Raw genomic sequence first — 18,966 nt, 5'->3', positions numbered from 1 at the left:
TCTTGAAAATCAATACTCTATACAATATACAAGTCATGTACAAGAACATGTACTACAAACATGAAAACATTTTTTAATTGCAGGTGTACAGTAGCTCATAGAATTAATCAATAATTAATAATTTTATTGATGTAATGTTTGAAATCACGCTGGAACAATATAATTAAGCTTCTTATAATGATCTTTCCACGAAAAGGGTATTCCATGCTGGAACTCCCATTTTCAAGTAAATGAAATAGTCAAAAATCACTTCAAAGGCCAGCCTTCTTTCATTCCAACGATCATTTTCCAAAACCACAAATATATAATAAATTCAATTTCAGTCCTTTGATTAATACAATCTCCGGGACAACCCTTGACCCAGTTAGACAGTACTGACAGGGTCAAGTTGATTATTATTATTATTATTATTATTATTATTATTATTATTATTATTATTACTATTACTATTACTATAATTACTATTATTTTGATTGTTCAAGTGAGTGTAGTCCTACATTGTAAGAATGACTGATGCTCTTATCTCATATTAAACTGGACTTTTACTCTGTTTTGTTTCTGCATGCTCTTTTAACCACTTCTCCAATTCTCAGGTCTGCGCGCTACATAATTCACTAGTTATTTGTCGAAATGTTTCACATAACTTTTTAGAGATTTGTATGGAGAAACCATGTGGTTCACCAATATGGCGGTCGGTACCAAAAAGATCCAAAGAGTTCACTTTGCGATGAAGCGCTTACTTTTCACTCATGAAATAAATACATGTGTATGAACTCCTAATGTACTTGAAAGGCTCAAACTGCTGAGCTTCATTATTAGGGATGAGTAATTAAAAAAGACTTTTTTTTCCAACCAAATAGCTTTTTTATCATGGTGTCACACAAGGTAACAATTTGGGGAAAATCAACATGAAAGACATCACGGAACTGGAGGTACCCGAAAAAAGAATGACCTCTAGGTCATCTTCAACCTCCTTTAATTTTAAATAAAAATTAAGAAGACAAGCCTTGCGATTTTGATTTTGGAATTTGAGAATGTCATTGTGAAAACCACCTATTGTTTTAGAACTTTCTTCTCTCAAGTGGGGTCCCGAAGGATCCAGTTGGGGGTCCAGTTTGAGGTTCCATGTTTTGTACCGCCCCAGTGCTCATGACCTATTAAAATCTCTCTTCAATTCCACGCATGATCTGTCGTTATATTACCGCAAGCATAATTGAACTTCTCCCTTCCCTGCAGCAGCAAATGTACAATTTAAATCTTTTATACAGTGTAACTCTAACCTGTGCCAACTCCTGAATGCATTGCTGCTCCTTTTGAACAAGTATCCTTCCATCACCAAACCACTGGGTCAAGCCCAAAATAATAACAATGTGAATACATGTACATGTATAATGCAAATACAGACAAGGACAGCAAAAACAAGACTGATAGTTTGCATTGTAAAAATAGGCTAATTAAATATGTGGAGAATGAGTATAATGTGAAGGATTTAGCCCAGATGAAATTGTGTAACATATGTAACAAAGATTTTTGAACACAATGCCCTTGCTCTGGTTGGTTAAGTCACCTGTGGTTTCTTGTGGTGGAAAATTCCTCAGGGACATCAAAAATGGCTGCCTTAGGTTATACATGTATGAATCGAAATATTTCTGGTTAATTAAACAAAGAAAGCTCTAGCATAAAGTGAGATGTACCTGGAATCATCAAGTGTTTTTCTTCTTAAGCTACCACTTTCTTCCTACATTTATTTAGTTAAAAAGAGATATTGCTTTAAGTTAAATTGAGCTTGAAAATTGTGTTGGGGAAAAAAAAAACACAAAAATCTCTTTTTGTTTGTGCTGAAACCAAATGAGAATGTCTTGATCACTGACTAATTACGTACATAGTTTTTTAGTGCTCTTTCAGTGGTGTATACATGTATGTAATTTTAAAAAAAGCAAAGAACCTTTATCACTAGAAAGTATGGTAACAATAATAATTGATAATTTACTTAATTGATAATTAATAATAAATTAATGATTAATAATAAACAATAATAACTGATAGTAGTTCGTCAAGGATAAGTATTATTATTAGATTTTCAACCTCGGATTTTGAGTTTTGAACTTTCTGATAATGGTTCACTCAATCTCAGTTACCAGCTCATATACATGTATACCATTATGACCTATTAAAGCTGATTGTAGAGTGTTGCCAAGTTGAAAATTTTGTGCGGGAAGTGAAATTTCCCAGGATACAACATCTGACATGATCAATACTTAATGAAAATTTAATAAAACAATATTCCATTTGCGCTTGTTGGATATGAGACTGGCTATACTAATAGCCAACTCAGTGCTATGCGCCTCATTCGCTATTTAAAATCTCACACGCTTATGCAATAAGCGTTGACTATTAAAAAGTGAACTACAGATATCAGATTTCCAGCCTTTTCATTGGCTCGCTGGACACAGGCTATCAGTTCCAGGGTTCTTGTTAAGAGCCGGTAACCGGTTATTTTTACCGGCTGTTCAAGTAAATGTTACCGGCTGTTTCACTGAAATATTTGCCGAAATTATCCAAAGAATGTTCGTCTGTTTAAAGCTGAAATCACATTGTGTTTATGGGAAAATATTGCTTTCCCCTTCCAACCAATCCTGTGAAGATATCTGGCACATGTTATCTCTTCGAAAGTATACCATTTGTAAAAGCAATCCAGCTTGTTTTTCGCCAACTCATCCCTCGAAACGATGTCCGCCATGTTTCCTTTCCATTCCTCCCGCGGCCAGGGGAAACCCCCCATAATCCATTATTAAACGTTTACAACATGGCATCCACACGTGGAAAACGACAGAAAGGTCTTTCGGAATTTGGTTTTCAACAATAGCGTCAGAAAGGCGTTGGTAAGTTGGCTGGTTTTGCTGAGTATTAAATTAATTTAGGAGCAGCTGCAACGCAACAGCGATCGATACGAACGTCAAGTTAAGACTTGAGCTCGCTAGCCCATGCAGGGGCAGGTAACAAAGTTACCTGCTATTTTTGTTTTTTTACCTCCTGTGCAAAAACTCAGCAAGAACCCTGAGTTCATATACCTCCTGTACAGGTCTAATATATGGTCAAGGAATGTGTCAGCAATAAAGCGAGCTGCAAACTTTTGCGCAGTTGTGAGAAGAAATGGTAGGCAAAAGCTGTTTTGGACCGGAATTGACAGAGGCAGAAATCAACATGGAAGAGTTGTTGATCCTAGAGTTTTTAATAAAACAATATTATCATTCTACTCAGGCTTGCTGGATATAAAATGATTACAACCAAAGAGGCCCATCAATCACTTCATATGTCACACACACCCTCATAGAATAATAATTAGTATTAATTATCCTTGACTAATAAACATAACCAATCATTTTTGTATATGCATTCAAGTTCTTGGTTTCTGGATCCATTCGGATGCCTTTGTACCTCAGAAACTTTTTTACTACTACTGTCCAAATGTTTTCACTATGTTACCTGTAAGAGAACTCACCATTTTCCGAACCAGGGAGTGCCTTTCCTCCATTTCTTTCTTATCCACAGTAAATTGAGTTGACAACTCTTCCAACTGTGAACATAAAAACAACATGCTGATAATGTGCTTTTTCTCTTGAATCGATAACTTAACAGAAGGTAAAGTCCTTTCTAGTCTGCGCTGTGAGTCAGAGAACTACAGGAATGACATTGTGCAAGACAAGAACATCACGTTGTGCACGATGTTGAAATGTCTGCAAGTACACTGGCTTGATGCTCTCCAACGATCTTTATTGACCTTTTGCAAAGAGTAACTATACCTGACTGTAGACCTTTCCATTTGTAAGGTGTTGGGAAAAGGTCTCGGGCACTTGTGAAACAACATGGGTACACTAAAGTGCAGGACCTAAATTGTACTGAAAACATTATCAGAATATTATAGCAATTCAGGAGAAAAATAACATTTCTACCAAACATATTAATTTTAGCTATTATTGAATGAGGCTGAGGCTTTCGTAGACTATGAAGAATTTTGCAGGTCGAGGAGGGTGTTATCCACCAAGGCCGAAGGCCGAGGTGGATAACATCCTCCGAGATCTGCAGAATTCTACATATTCTACGAAAGCCGAATTCAATAATTGCTTTATTATTCATTCAAAATATTTTCCTTGCTCAAACTTCTAAACCTACTCGCAGCCATTTTTCTGCTCAACAAAAATAACACAATCTCGTCCCCAGCTTTTTTCAGTCAACAGTTCAATAATTTGCAGTTGTCTGCACTTTTGACGTCATTTTGGTGTCATCGGTTCAATAATTTGCAGCGGGCTGCACTTTTGACGTCATTGATTCAATATGACAAAGTTTCTTTCCAAATTTGGTGAACAGCAGCTGGTTGTGGTGAATTATGCGTGTGGTTTTAACCAATCAGAAATGGGGAAATATTTTGAATGAATAATAATACTTGTTTACTGATTACTGGGTGCTAAAAAAGGAAAAGTATCAACCTTATAAGTGTGTTTGAAATAATATGAAAAGGCAACATGGCTGATGATCTTGAAAGGTCTCGCTATTAGCTACATATTTTTCCCCCTTTAAAGATGTTAAATGCAGTTTAATCTGAGATGATGGCAGTCTAACCCTTACCTCTTTGGATACGTTCTTCATGTACTCATCTAAATCATTCATCAAGTCGTAACCTTGATGGAAGTACGTAGATTGAGCATGCATGAAGTTTAAGATCTGAAACATTCAGCAAACAAAATTGAGACATTCTTGAAGAGTTGTATGCAAAAAAAAAAACTATTTTTAAGTTTAGAATTATTGGTCAATTAGCTTCCTAATGTTACTTTCATTGAGATCAACTTTTTCAACCATTGAAGGACAGATGAAGTGGTAAAAAAAAATTGGGTGTCATCTGGTTTAATTTTTTCAGGTACTTGAAAACTTGTCAAGGATGGTAACAATGCAAAAACTGCTAACAATGCAAAAACGTCTGATAACCACAGTGACTGTTCCCCGGAGCACTCCTAAATCCACATCAACCCATTGACTCCTGAGAGCGAGACTTGACAGGTTTTACTCTGTCTAATACCAGACGATTTTACTTGTGAACTGGGGAAGTCCTATGGCACCCGGGGAGTTAATGGATAATAACCAGTCAAAACCCACATGTGTCCCCGCCATTAACCAGTCAAAATCTATGTCTCCTCCATCAACCCATTAACTCTTTGGGAGTAAGAGTACTTAAGGACGGTTCCTACTAATTCAAACTGGTATTTTTGTGCAGTTTACTGAATATGTGGGGAAAGCAGATCTTAATAATCCAAAAAGAAAATTGGGGGTAACCACGCATTTTTCTAAGATAATTAATCAACAATATTTGTAAAAAGCTTTCAAATACAAAGCAATGTATGGCATTCTTTTCCAAATTGAAGCTTAAGTATCTCTGAAAAATGCGTGGTTACCCCCAATTTTCTTTTATTTACCAAGAGCACTTGCTAAGTTCTGCTTTCTCCGCATAGTTTTAAACCGCGCAAAAATATCCCTGTATTAATAAGCACTACCCAGAGGAAATCCGACTATCAGGAGATGCGAGAACCTACATGTACACATATACAATAGTAGGCACCGTCCTTAACAGATTTTACTCTGTCTAATGCCAGACGATATGATAACTCGTCAAATGGGGGCAATTGCATCCTATAACAACCGAGGAGTGATTCAGGGCTAACCAGTCAAAATATATGTCCCCTCCATTTAGCCAAAAATGCCTGGGATTGAGACTTGACAGATTTGAGTCTATCTGATGCCAGTGAGATGACTTTACCCATCAACTGGGAGCATCCTGGGGTGCATGAAGGGTGAATGGTTTATAATACACATTGCTGATCAATGCAATAAATTTGGATGAACTAATTTACATGTATAATTTGTACTTTTGGTATCAGGTGGCAATCCACAAGTAATGTCAGGAGAAATCACAACACAAACTTGACAGCTCACAACAATAGGCCATTTAATTCCGAGTTGCTGTTTGCCTCGGTTTCGAAGTGAGTCTTGGTGCTCAACTATTGAAATGGAAATTAGTTTGATTTGCATAAGAATACGCAACTCATTTCCACATGACTAGTTGTGCACCAGGACTCGCTTTGATACTAAGGCATGCAGCAACTCAGAAATAGGCTATTATATAATATTAATTTTAAAATCAACACGAGACAACTTGGCATCTCAGGCAGTAGGGCAAACAAAACATTAGGAGAGAACTTTCTCTCTTTTGTAGAGTACCAACTAGATGTAAACAATTTGTCACTGACAGTTCTCTTCACACCCTCCCTCATCCTCCTTGGATTGGGTGTATGGTTTCAAGGTTCAGAAGAACTGGATTGCTCCTTTGTGTTACAGTTAAAATCTGCACAGCAACTTCCCCTAAGCTTGTATGCTTTGTTCATCCCCTGCTCTAGTCTGATCCAACATGCATGTGCGTTTACCATTCAGTTGGCAATGCTGAGGACATAAGCTGTGATGTTGTTTTCTAGCTGTCACACAGTCTCCCTAAGTCACATCGAATAACTAGCAACAAGGCAGAGTTCCCCTCAAAAATGTCATCTCATGCACTTTTGATCTACTTTGCTTTGCAAAAGCAAGCAAGATCACATTACCTGGTACCCATGAATACTAATTATTAACATTAACTGCATTTGCCGTTTTGGTGAAAGCCTCATTAATCAATCAACTTACAGTGTCTAAAATGTCAATTCTTCTCTTTGACTGCAAAATGTTTATCTGTAAGACATAACAAACTATTATTATGCAAATGATCATAATCCAGGCATACATAAAAACATTCTGTACAAAAAGACGTCTTCAATGAATGCATGAACATGTATGTATAAAATGTATATTATGTGATTTTGGAAAAAAAAATAGTGAATGTAATCAGCAACCCATATGGCATTGACAGAAAATAAATATTATTATTTTTTGAGTAAGTATGATTGGTTTATTTCCCAAAGTGAGTATTCCTGATTGGCTATTACATTGTGTGACGAACTGACACGAGCATGACGTGATCAGCATTGTCTAGACTCTCACTGAAAACAGCAAATTCGCCAATCAGATTGCAAGATTCCAAGCAACTGTGGTAAAATATAACTTCTTACTTGAAAAGCATAATCCAGGGCTGTGTGATTGAAACACGAATACATGGCTGTCACAATATTCTTTGCCTTTCAAAAATAAATAGAGAAGTTGGTTTATATTCAACTGTACACATTTACATTTTACAAAGGATAACATCATTTCCCTTTAATAGTTATGAAGACAATTCACTTTTTTTTCTTATACCTCCTCTGCTTCTGTTGGCCGGCAGTTACGTTGAAGCTGTGCATTCTTGTTCAAAGCACTGGAAAACAAAAATTTGATTTCAATTCCCATTGTTCAAAATGCCCTATGCATGTGCTATCTTACAGTAAAGTTTATAACCATAATAATATACATGAATTAAATTATTCGATTCTGATTGGTTGAGAGCAGCGCAGTTCAAGTGTAACACAGTGCAAAAAGTATAATACCAGTGCAAATTACTCATTGAAATTCTGGATTGTAATTGGCTAATAAACAATAGGGTTTGGTCAGAACCAATCAAATCTTTTGTTTTCAAATCAAGTGCGTGCCCTGGATGGCACAATTTATGGCGCAATTTTTCCCTGATTGCATGATACGTGTGTGCTTCTTCTACTAAACCATCTCAAATTTTTTTATGTATAAATTATCTATAAGTACATGTAATCACATGATTTTTCTCGTGCAATCTGGAATAAATACATGTAAGCACTAAGTCTTGTAAATTTTTTCAAAGACTACGATAAATTGTCATCGTTACCGTATATCGTTCAAAGTCGACGTCGTCGTCAGCATCAGAATCATCATCTACACTGATAACAAGAGCGATCCAAATTTGCACTTGCCATTGGTTGACTTTGAAAAAATTTACTCAACATGCTTCTTTATTCCAAATTGCACTCGAAATCATGTGATTACACTGTACCTATACTAATCGTCATTGTCGTTGTAATCATTGTCACAATAATGCACACATGCCTGCATTATTTTCTGCACGATAGGACAGTAATTCTGATAAATAACCATCACATTAACCCATTAACACCCCTGGGAGTTACATGTAGACTTCATCGCTTTTACTCTGTCCAAAGTCAGACGATTTCATTCGCCAACTGGGAGTGTCCTAGGACGCCAGTGAGGAGTGAATGGGTTAGTCTAGTTTTACATCGCAATAATACCGTAAACGTCCATGTATAAGCCGCATCCGTAGATAAGCCGCACCCCGAATTTAGAAGCGCAGATTTTGGAAAAAAATGTATTACAATAAAGTTTGAAGTTCCAGTAACGTTCTATTGCTATAAACCAACAAGGACAAACAATCAAGGTTGAAATTCCTTCGATATTGAAACAAAACGAACGAGTGCTTAGTAGACAAGCTTTAAATGTGGGGAGGAGTCTGGGCCACGGCCACGGCCACAGCCACAAAGATGTACCCACAATAGGTGAAAAAAGTCATGCAGAACAGGAGCTTGATAATGCAGTCAACAAATTTGCCGAGAAGGTGGTCAAGGACAATGAAACAGTCGGCCATTTACCTCGCGAGTACTCGCGAATTTGTGGTATTTTATCGCACGTGGTGGAAAGATATGCGTGGAAGTGACTGGCCGAAGAAGTAACTGCAAACAGCTGTGCGGAGGATTGGAGATTCCTTGTAGGTTGGTGTTTACTTGTTCGATTAAAGCGAAAATTAATCGCTTGAAAGAACTCTTGGAGAGCAAGATTCGCCCATAAACACTCGAAGACATAAACGGCTCCTTTAGGAGCCACCACTCATTAAAAGGTCAATAAACAACCGCAACATGCTCTCAGTTTCTTTTATGTTTCTTTACTGAGATCTTAAGAAGTTGTATGAATATTAATTAGGTTTTTTAAAACTCCAAACACAGATGTATCCATGGATAAGCCGCACCCTTGACTTTTGCCTTCAATTTTGTGAAAAAAAGGGCGGCTTATACATGGACGTTTATGGTAATTATTAATGACAAGGGCATCACATCAATTTCCAGATCTCAAGTGGTGTCAGCATGAACTTGTCTATTCACACCTCACTACTTAAAGTGCACCTAACCCCAAAATATTTTTTTGCTAAAATGAATCTTTGCAACTGTTCGAAACGCATTGCGGCCATTTTTTCATTTTTCTAACAAATGTCAAATGCTTCGAAAGTTGCGAAAATCCAAGCATCTTTTGTTCACGACCGAGTCAGAAGGGGAGTGGGTCTATTCCTGATTTGACGTCACAATCTACTTTGCATGCATTTTTACAAAGAGTTAATGCAATGTAAATCAGTTTTTGACGTCAAATCAGGAATAGACCCACTCCCCTTCTGACTCGGTCGTGAACAAAAGATGCTTGGATTTTCGCAACTTTCGAAGCCTATAAAATGCCAGGATTTGTTAGAAAAATGAAAAAATGGCCGCAATGCGTTTCGAACAGTTGCAAAGATTCATTTTAGCAAAAAAAATATTTTGGGGTTAGGTGCACTTTAACAGCATCACTATGCCTACCGGTATCTTCACATTGGTACAAAACTCAACAAAGTTATCTAATTTGACTTGTTACAAAACATAGGAGGCACACTACATGCATGCACGTTATGACGTATAATCCAGTTCCATTCGTTCAATGAACAAAACAAGGGAATTGACTTTAATCACACAGCTGCCATGTTGAGTCCTGAGGGATTGAAAACTTTTGTTTCTGCACACCGAAACTCATTTCCAAACATTTCAACTCGAAGCTGGGGGTACAAAATCTACAAATGTACAGTACTATGTCCAATATGGCCGCTGCGCGAATGAGGTCCATTTCTACACTGTAAACCTATTTTTTGGAAAAAAGCAATCCATATCATTAGTTTCCAACAATCCTTGCACTCACTTATCCAAATCGTCGCTGATCCTGTCAAACAGTTTTTTAGTCTCCTTGACTTTCTTCACCTCTCTGCAATAAATTACCCGTAATCAATATGACATACAGTACGTGTATGCGTTGGTAACAAAGATACTTATAAAATATCAACCTTCCCACACACATTAATGTTTTTGAAACATGGCAAACGTATCAAGACCTTTTATGCAAAACAGGTTGTTATTGAGTAATTGTTGCATCAAGGCTTGTTTTCCACTTAAACAGTAAATTTTCGGTTTAGTTTCATTGGTTATGTATACGCCTTTTCTTTTGTTCAGATTAAAATGACATTATTCTTATCGTTCGACAGACCTGACTTCTTATGTTGACCAAACAAAATTATGCAAAATTATGTTTCAATTCGCACCTGAAAAAACACGCAAAAAAGTTTGCCGCAGCAGGTTGAAATTGGTAGTAATGATGATGTGAAGTTGTCGAAACGTCATAAAACATTTACATTCAATTTGTTAATTTTCCTTTCGAAATGGTTTTCCAAATCTTTCTTTGCTGGAAATTAATTCACAAGCATGCACTTAACTGCACACTCAGTGTCACCCCCTGGATGAAGGGGCCTAACAGCCTCTTAGTGACACAGTCGGCTACTAGACTTACGTGTACATGTAAACCAGCTGCCTACTTCAAATTTTATTAAAACTCCCTGAACATTCAAAGGCCAGTCTGAGATAACTTTATTCGTGGATTAAAGTCACTATCTGTCAGTTTCAATCTGTGCAAAGATAATTGTATTGATGTGCTTACTAAAGCCATGAATAATTCACTATAGGAAAACAAAATAAAAGTCTTATTAATTTAGAATTCTTCATATCCTTACGAAAGCCGAATTCAATAATTGCTTTATTATTATTCAAAATCTTAAGTAACTGGGTAATAATTATTTTCTTCGCTCAAACTTAATTGTAAACCCATTTCGCTCTTTGTTTTTCTACTCACCAAAAATAACACAGCCTCGTCCTCAGGTTTTCTCTGTCAACGGTTCAATAATCTGTGCGCAGCGGGCTGCACTTTTGACATCATTTTGACGTCATCGGTACAATAATCTGCAGTGGCTACTATTGACATCATTGGTTCTATACGACAAAATTCTTTCTAAATTTGGTCAAGTCAGCAGCTGGTTATGGTGAAGTATGTGTGTGGTATAACCCATCAGAAACAGGGAGATATTTTGAAACAAATTATTATAATAATCAATGTCTGTAATCTGATACAGATTTCTCTTCATAACGTTTCCTTTGATTTTCCCAGTTAAAATGTCTTCAATAACCAAAAATACCTAGTGCACATTAAGAACGTGCCTACTATTGTTATTGTGCATACATTGTACGTTCTGCGCATCTCAAGATACTCAGATTTCCTTTCGGCAGTGCTTACTAATACAGGTTAATGCTTTGGTGCGCAATCACAGACAATACACACAACTTGGGCGTAAACGAGGGGCAGGGAATGTACTGGCAAGGCTCGGATAATACCCACCGCCGGTATGGACCACCGGATGAGGGGCCTCGGCAACTAGCCGAGGGGGTGCCTCATGCCTGTATTGCAAGGCGGGCATAGTTGCTGGCATAATGTCCTGGGGCCAAGTTAACCCAGTCCAGCAGAGTAACAATATGCCCCCTCCCTAACGGGGCTTCAGCACAGGGCTGAAGGGGTGCCGCAGGCAGCAATTCCCCGCCCATATTTTATTAAGGAGAACTATTGAATAGGTTACAGAAGCTCATAAGGAAAAATAAAATAAAATACAAAAGAACCAGAAAGCAAACAGGGCGGGGGGTAGGGATTAAATTGCTCAACGGAAAAAACAGAACTAGTTGAGCTTTGGAAATGTCAAACTGAGAAGGCTAGTATGGCGGTATTAATGAAATAGACAAATAAGGTAGTCACGTGATGGGAAGTCACGCTCTCCTCCCAGGCGCTGCCCAGTATTTGCTTACCAGCATTAACATCTATTTTATTCTAAAATATCATTTAATGCTTTGGTGCGCAATGAAAGACAATACACACAACTTGGGCGTAAACGAGGGGCAGGGAATGTACTGGCAAGGCTCGGATAATACCCATCGCCGGTATGGACCACCGGATGAGGGGCCTCGGCAACTAGCCGAGGGGGTGCCTCATGCCTGTATTGCAAGGCGGGCATAGTTGCTGGCATAATGTCCTGGGGCCAAGTTAACCCAGTCCAGCAGAGTAACAATATGCCCCCTCCCTAACGGGGCTTCAGCACAGGGCTGAAGGGGTGCCGCAGGCAGCAATTCCCCGCCCAAAACGCCGAGATAAACGAGGAGTGCCCTGTGCGAAGCCCATTTAGTGGTTTTGCTCCCAATTTGACAGGGAGAAAAAATGACCCCATCTCCACGGAGTTGCAATAGCGAAAAGCAAACATTGCCTGCCCCAAAGGTGAAAGTAGAGAACCGACGAGTGGAGATAGGGGTCGAAAGTACGACATGAGCATAAAAAAAAAATAATAATAAAAAAAAAATAAAAATAAAAAAATAAATAAAAATAAAAAATAAAATAAAAAATAAAACAAAAAACCAAAGCCAATGGGCATCGCATAGAGACTGGAGGGGATAGGACCCTCACACAAAACAATTAACTGGAGGGGATAGGACCCTCGCACTAGACATTTGAATGGAGGGGATAGGACCCTTGCACAAAAAATTTGACTGGAAGGGATAGGACCCTCGCACTAAACATTTGACTGGAGGGGATAGGACCCTCGCAAAAAACATTCGACTGGAGGGGATAGGACCCTCGCACAAAACATTCGACTGGAGGGGATAGGACCCTCGCACAAAACATTCAGCTGGAGGGGATAGGACCCTCGCACAACACATTTGGCTGGAGGGGATAGGACCCTCGTGCAAAACATTTCCGTCAAAATAGTCATTTCCAATAGTACTACATGAACTTGAGAGGGCAGAAAGCCTAAGGAAAGAGAATGTCACAGAAAGCCCTCAAGTGCCGAATGGGCCTTTTTCCTTTTTTGTTTTAAAGGAGAAACATGGCATTAACCTTAGGAGAGTGGTATCAACCATGCGATGGATGGCATGTGGATGAAACGGGGATGAAAGACAATCGTATCGAGGAGAAATGAGGATAGGGGGGGGGGGGGCAAGCAAACGCACACAGCAGGCTTCCAGGGGGATGCCAACATGATTGCTGTACCCATAGGTGAAAACACTATAGGTTCAGGACAATACAGGAAAATATGAATTAAGTTATCCAAGGAACTGTCATAGATCATTACTGATTGTTAGAAAAATCCAAGTTTCAATGAGATACTCAAGTGCTTTCAAGGATTCCAGGGGGTTGTTAGCAGGAGGAGCAAGAGGCCAATGACTGAGGAACCTGACATATTGTTTCCTTTGGAGTCCTGATGTAAGCTTGGATTCCAGCGACCCAGAATTTGAAGAGCCAGTTGAAAATGCCAGTGATTCTGCTGGTTGTAGCAGCACCAATACTAAAGCTGTGAGAGGCAGAGGAGGAGCTGTCATTGTCACAGAGGTTTAAGAGAGACCATAAGTTGTTGGTGTGTGAAGTCTGGGTGAGATATGGTCCACAGGAGAAGCTGAAGAGTAGCTGGCCAGGGTCTTGAGTTGCAGTTTTGAGCATATAATCTTGCAGGGCAGACGATGCATAAAGGTCTGAGTTTGACCTTGCAAAACTGAGCCTGGCTGTCTCCCAGAAAGGGTCAGTTTTGGACTTTTAAATTGCAGTGTCAAATGAAGTAGGGTGAAGGATGTTGGGATGGAAAGAAATGTCTGTTCTAGCAAGGTGGGACTGAGGGTCGAAATTGCCATTGCAGGTAAATTCGCTGCTTCTTAAGAAGCCAAAAAATGAAAGGGTAAATGCAGCCCATAACATAAAGGAGTCAACATTTGGTAGACTTAAAAGGTTGTAACTTAGTATACTTAGATGCTACAGAGAACTGATGAGGTGATCAGGTGGCAAGCCTTCTTGCATTCCCATGGGAGAGCTTGATCCCCCTCAAACTTTTGTGAAGGACTGGCATAGCCAGAATGTCCAGGAGACAGCCAGACTCAATGTGAAGGTTGTCAAGTGCTGCCAGATAAACATAATCGTGCTGTAGGAGCCTGTATTGCACAGATGAGTAACAAAAGGGATCAGGGTGAACTTGTGAGCAGGTCGAACAGGGAGGGGGATATGGAAAGCTGATTAAAAATGAAGGGGCACTCCGTAGGCCAACGGGACGGGCTGTGTAGAGGTAGTAGTGGTTTTTCCGGGCCATTCCCTGGAGCTCCCTCAGGGGTGAATGGGGATTATTCTGGAGGCAGGTTACGGGGTCTGAAATTGCACCTTCCTGGTTGCTAATGCGACTAAAAAATTGAGTACTGGCGACCAGAATTTCACAACTGGTCACCATTGTTAAGGTCAGATCTGTTTGCCAAGAGGTGTCTTACTTTTTATCCTGAGACTGTTTTGAAATAGAAATGAAGGAGTTTTTCCGTTAACAACCTCCATAACCTCACAAGCCGTTGTTTCTCATAAAATATGTATTGCAGGGGGAAAAACGACTCAGTAAAGAGATTCAAGGACTGGTGTGAGGAATGTACCACTATGGCGGATTGTGTTCGACAGGGTGTGACTAGTGTTTCCGTAGCTGAAATTTTCGACAAACTAGGGGGCAGATAGATTTCATTATTACATGTACATTCAAGGTCGGATACCTTTGCTCTCCAAAATGTGCGCTTTTGAAAGTGAAAAGATAATGCTTGACACAGACACAAGACCATGCGGTCGTTGCTTTCTGGTATCCATAAAACAGGTCAAAATGTACTAGTTAATTTGGACCCTGGGTTAGATGTCTGTTTTAGAGGGGGAGGTTTGTGGCTGTTTTCCTACGAAAGTCAACATCATAGGAAGGCCATGCCAAGCCCGCAACTTCCTTTGGGTAATTGAATGGTCGCTTGATAGGGGAACATCTCTACCGCCCTTTGGGGAAAAGAAGTGAGAAGTGCAGAACCAGGGGTGGATCCAGAGTAGTTCAAGTGACTTGCAGAAATCACTCAAATTTCTTCCAAACCTTATTTTTCAGCCCTTTATTGCAGTTCACGAAGTCAACTATCCTTCTTGTTTTAATTTTTTTGAGAAATATGACAAGAAAATTGCTCCCAATAGATCGACAGATAAACAGCTTACTCCAACAACAAATCAAAAGAAATCGCGAAATTCTGAAATCCCTGTTCAAGACAATAATTTTTTGCGAAAGAAACAACATAGCCCTCAGAGGTCCACGAGATGATGATCCACAAAATGCCAGTCTTTCTGGAAACTTTCAGGCACTATTAGAATTTCGAATTGACAGCGGCGATCAAACACTGCAACGTCACTTGAAAACTGCACCCAGAAATGCGACATATTTACAACTGTGGGTGCTATCATAGTGAATAATTTGTCGCAGGAAATCAGGGGGAGCAATTATTTTTCTATTATGTCTGACGAAGCAGCTGACGTATCAAACAAAGAAAAAATCTTTCAGTGGTGATCAGATTTCTTGATTCAACCAAAACAGTCAGAGAAGGGTCTACCTTTGTGAGGATGGAACGACAGGAGCAGCTTTCAAAGATTTAATATAGCTGATTTAGGATTATCTATGGATGACTGTCGAGGCCAATGTTATGGTGCGGGAAAATGGCATTCGGAGAGCACCAAATTTCAAATTTTCTTGGGGGAGCATGCCCCCAAACCCCCCTAGTTTAGTTGGTGCAAATCACTCATGAAAAATCCTGGATCCACCCCTGAGAAAACCATACAGAAAATGCCGACAAGAATCGAGCTGGGCTTACTTTTTCCGAGAGGAGGGGGGAACTCTTTGTGGTTTACCGATAAAGGAAATGGAAAGCCCGGGAAGGTCGTTATCTGGAAGGCGCGAGTTTTCTGGCAGCACCGCGACAAACTCAACATACTCACCCTTTAATGTTGCGCGTTTAACTTTGGTTGGAACATGTGCTGATAACGGCGACTGTCCTTGAAAAATGGGGAAGGAATGTTGTTGCTGGCACTGGGATGGTTGAGAAGGCTGGCGATGAAGTCGAAGTCGTCGGTGAGTAGCAAATGGCGGGAGTTTGTCGAGGTTGCACAGATTGAGGCGGAGGCTATTGAGGTTGGAGCAGGAACTGATTTGGCGGTAGATTCCTCGATTTTCGTCCACGATGATGGAAATAAGAGTGGCTAACGTGGTTGGGGACGTGTCTGTGTGTGAAGCTCTTCTTGCTTGGACGCCATCTTGGAATAAAATTTGACCGTTTTGACCGCTGTTTCAAGCAGCGCATCGTCAGGGATGGTGACAATTGGTGGGTCTATATAGGATGAAACTTCCTCAGCAGAGGCACTTGAAGTAAAGGGGGTTCACGGTGGAGCGTGAACGTTTCTCTGCGGGTCAGATGGACGCTTGGTGTACGCGAGCTACAAGATGGTGCGGAAGGAACAACGGTGTGAAGCCGTCCAATAAATTGTTCCCGAGTTCCAGTAATAAATAAAAGGTTTGAGATAGCAAGGGGCGTAAAAACCGCGTTTGTGAGGTCAGCAAATTCCCCAGCAAAGATTAAATTGCTCAACGGAAAAAACAGAACTAGTTGAGCTTTGGAAATGTCAAACTGAGAAGGCTCGCATGGCAGGATGAATGAAATAGCCAAATAAGGTAGTCACGTGATGGGAAGTCACGCTCTCCTCCCAGGCGCTGCCCAGTATTTGCTTACCAGCATTAACATCTATTTTATTCTAAAATATCATGATATTTTTGCACGGTTCAAAACTATGCAGAGAAAGCAGAACTTAGCAAGTGCTCTTGGTACATGTATCCAAAAAGAAAATTGCGGGTAACCATGCATTTTTCAGAGATAATTAAGCTTCAATTTGGAACAGAACACCATACATTGCTTTGTATTTTAAAGCTCTTTACAAATATTGTTGATTAATTATCTTCAAAAAATGCGTGGTAACCCCCAATTTTCTTTTTGGATTTCACTAACACTTGTTAAGATCTGCTTTCATCGCATAGTCAGTAAACTGCACAAAAATACCTTTCAATTAGTAGGCACCATCCTTAACATGTAAATGCTGACGCTTACTAAGTCATATCTGCATAACATTTTACAAGCTATTGGCTTTGTCTCAAGTTTGTAAACGTGATGCATATCTGACGCTCATATTGTACAATAATACATGTCACCATGAACATCCACAATCTAAGCACATCTAATTAATTGAAGGCGAGTACCAAAGGTTAAATGGCCAACGTTTAACGTGAAGTACACGTATATTAAAATTATTTCATGCTCAGGAGGATAGTGACTTATCCAATGAATAAAGTTATCCGGCTCGACTTTAAGTAAACAATCCGTGCACTGACCAGTAGGACTGAAAATACTGTAACATATATCAAATTTAACAAGCATCAATTAAAATTCACAGGCTATATCAGCCCCCCCGCGCCAACCAAAATAAAATTTTCACAGACATCTGACTTACTCTTTGATGAATGCCTGTAGAGTACTGGAAATAGATCTTTGGGCTTGCTCCAAAAGGATCTGAGACAACCAAAGGTTAGATACACATCGTAAAAAAATTATTGATCATTTCATCAACAGTCCTGAGCTTATAAAACTTTAAAAAATGGTGTAGGTTTTACTTCCCAGAACAGACTTCACTATTACAGCTGTAACAGAATTCACGCGAGAAAAATATAAACAGCACAAACAAAAACAACAATGGATTTTTGACACAAGAGCTTTTGGCACATTCTGACTATTTGCTAATGACAAACAAATTAATTTTGCTTCCTGCAGTCTTAATTAGCAGTTTTGGTAAGTAAGGTTTTGGTATAGGTATTAGCTTGTGTGGTTATTCAGCTCAGCATCAGAGTTAGGTTAATTTGCAACCAAACTAGGTCATTTTCAACTTAGGCCAACTTGTTTCAGCCTAGATAGAGTTGTTTCAACCTAAACAACGCAATTTGTTTCATATTAATTTAGTGAATCATAGCAAAAACACAAACTATCCAAATTCGCTAGTTTTTTTGTAGGTTAAAGAAAAATGACCTAGTTTGGCTGTTGATCACGACATTTCATAATTATTATGTAAGCCTCGTCAACAAGACATGTTAAAAAAACCACCTACACAGAATAATTGTAGCTCAATAGTTTTCAAGATTTAACACGAAACTACAGCATACAACTTGGTACCTTTAAATAAGTCTGCAGCTCAGTCAAAGCCCAAGAGAACTTGTGAAGTGTAGAAGAAACAAGTTGATCACCTTCAAAATACTTTGTCAGAGTGTCAATACCACCAGCCAATTCACTGCAAAAAAGATTGTTTACAGCGAAGGCCAATAGAATTATTACACCCAATAATTACAACCAGGCCATCTACAACTTGTATGTACATGTGCACGATTTTTTTTCTTATCAATTACAGTGTATTTCCTGTTTTTAAAAAGAATAATATTATTATTCTCAAGATCCCCTTCCTAAAATAATGAAGATTGCATCAACCCATTGACTCCTGGGAGTGAGATTTAAGGTGGCTCTGGAACAGTTTCAACACTTGAAAGAAACGTTCCTATTAGAAGGATTGACACTACAACACTTTATCACTTAACAGCAATCTTACATGGTACCATATCCAGGGCTCGAAATTAACGAAAAATCCAGTCGCATCTTGCGATAAGATACGAAAATTTAGTAGCAATTTCGCAAAGTTTAGTCGCAAAATTGCCGCACTGCATTGTGTTGTAAGGGGTTTAGCAAAAAAAAATATGAGCCCGCAATACTTGTGTGTAAAGAGACCGCTGAAAATGGCGAATGATCGAAGGAATGGATCTAAATTACTCTACAATTACGCTATCTTCAGAGAAAATTCACAGTGAGAAACAAAATAATTTTGTCATTTATTTATTTGTTTTAGCAAAAG

The 18,966-nt window shown here is 39.0% G+C and overlaps 1 protein-coding gene across 1 annotated transcript in view; it reads right to left on the bottom strand.

Annotated features, from left to right (window-relative positions):
* LOC138051405 (arf-GAP with coiled-coil, ANK repeat and PH domain-containing protein 2-like) overlaps positions 1 to 18,966 on the bottom strand; it is a 42,168-nt gene that overhangs the window by 18,031 nt on the left and 5,171 nt on the right. The window contains exons 4-13 of the mRNA XM_068897595.1: positions 18,240 to 18,354; positions 17,527 to 17,585; positions 9,988 to 10,050; positions 7,330 to 7,387; positions 7,146 to 7,211; positions 6,724 to 6,768; positions 4,627 to 4,722; positions 3,503 to 3,577; positions 1,695 to 1,738; positions 1,281 to 1,343 (exon numbers count right to left, since the gene is read on the bottom strand). Coding sequence (XP_068753696.1) covers positions 1,281 to 1,343; positions 1,695 to 1,738; positions 3,503 to 3,577; positions 4,627 to 4,722; positions 6,724 to 6,768; positions 7,146 to 7,211; positions 7,330 to 7,387; positions 9,988 to 10,050; positions 17,527 to 17,585; positions 18,240 to 18,354 — 684 coding nt within the window. The remainder of the gene's footprint in view (positions 1 to 1,280; positions 1,344 to 1,694; positions 1,739 to 3,502; positions 3,578 to 4,626; positions 4,723 to 6,723; positions 6,769 to 7,145; positions 7,212 to 7,329; positions 7,388 to 9,987; positions 10,051 to 17,526; positions 17,586 to 18,239; positions 18,355 to 18,966) is intronic.

The sequence above is a fragment of the Montipora capricornis genome, chromosome 6 (assembly GCF_036669925.1).
Source record: "Montipora capricornis isolate CH-2021 chromosome 6, ASM3666992v2, whole genome shotgun sequence".
NCBI lineage: Eukaryota > Metazoa > Cnidaria > Anthozoa > Scleractinia > Acroporidae > Montipora > Montipora capricornis.
Note: the sequence above shows the minus strand (reverse complement) of the source record. Positions and strands in the feature narration are given on the sequence as shown.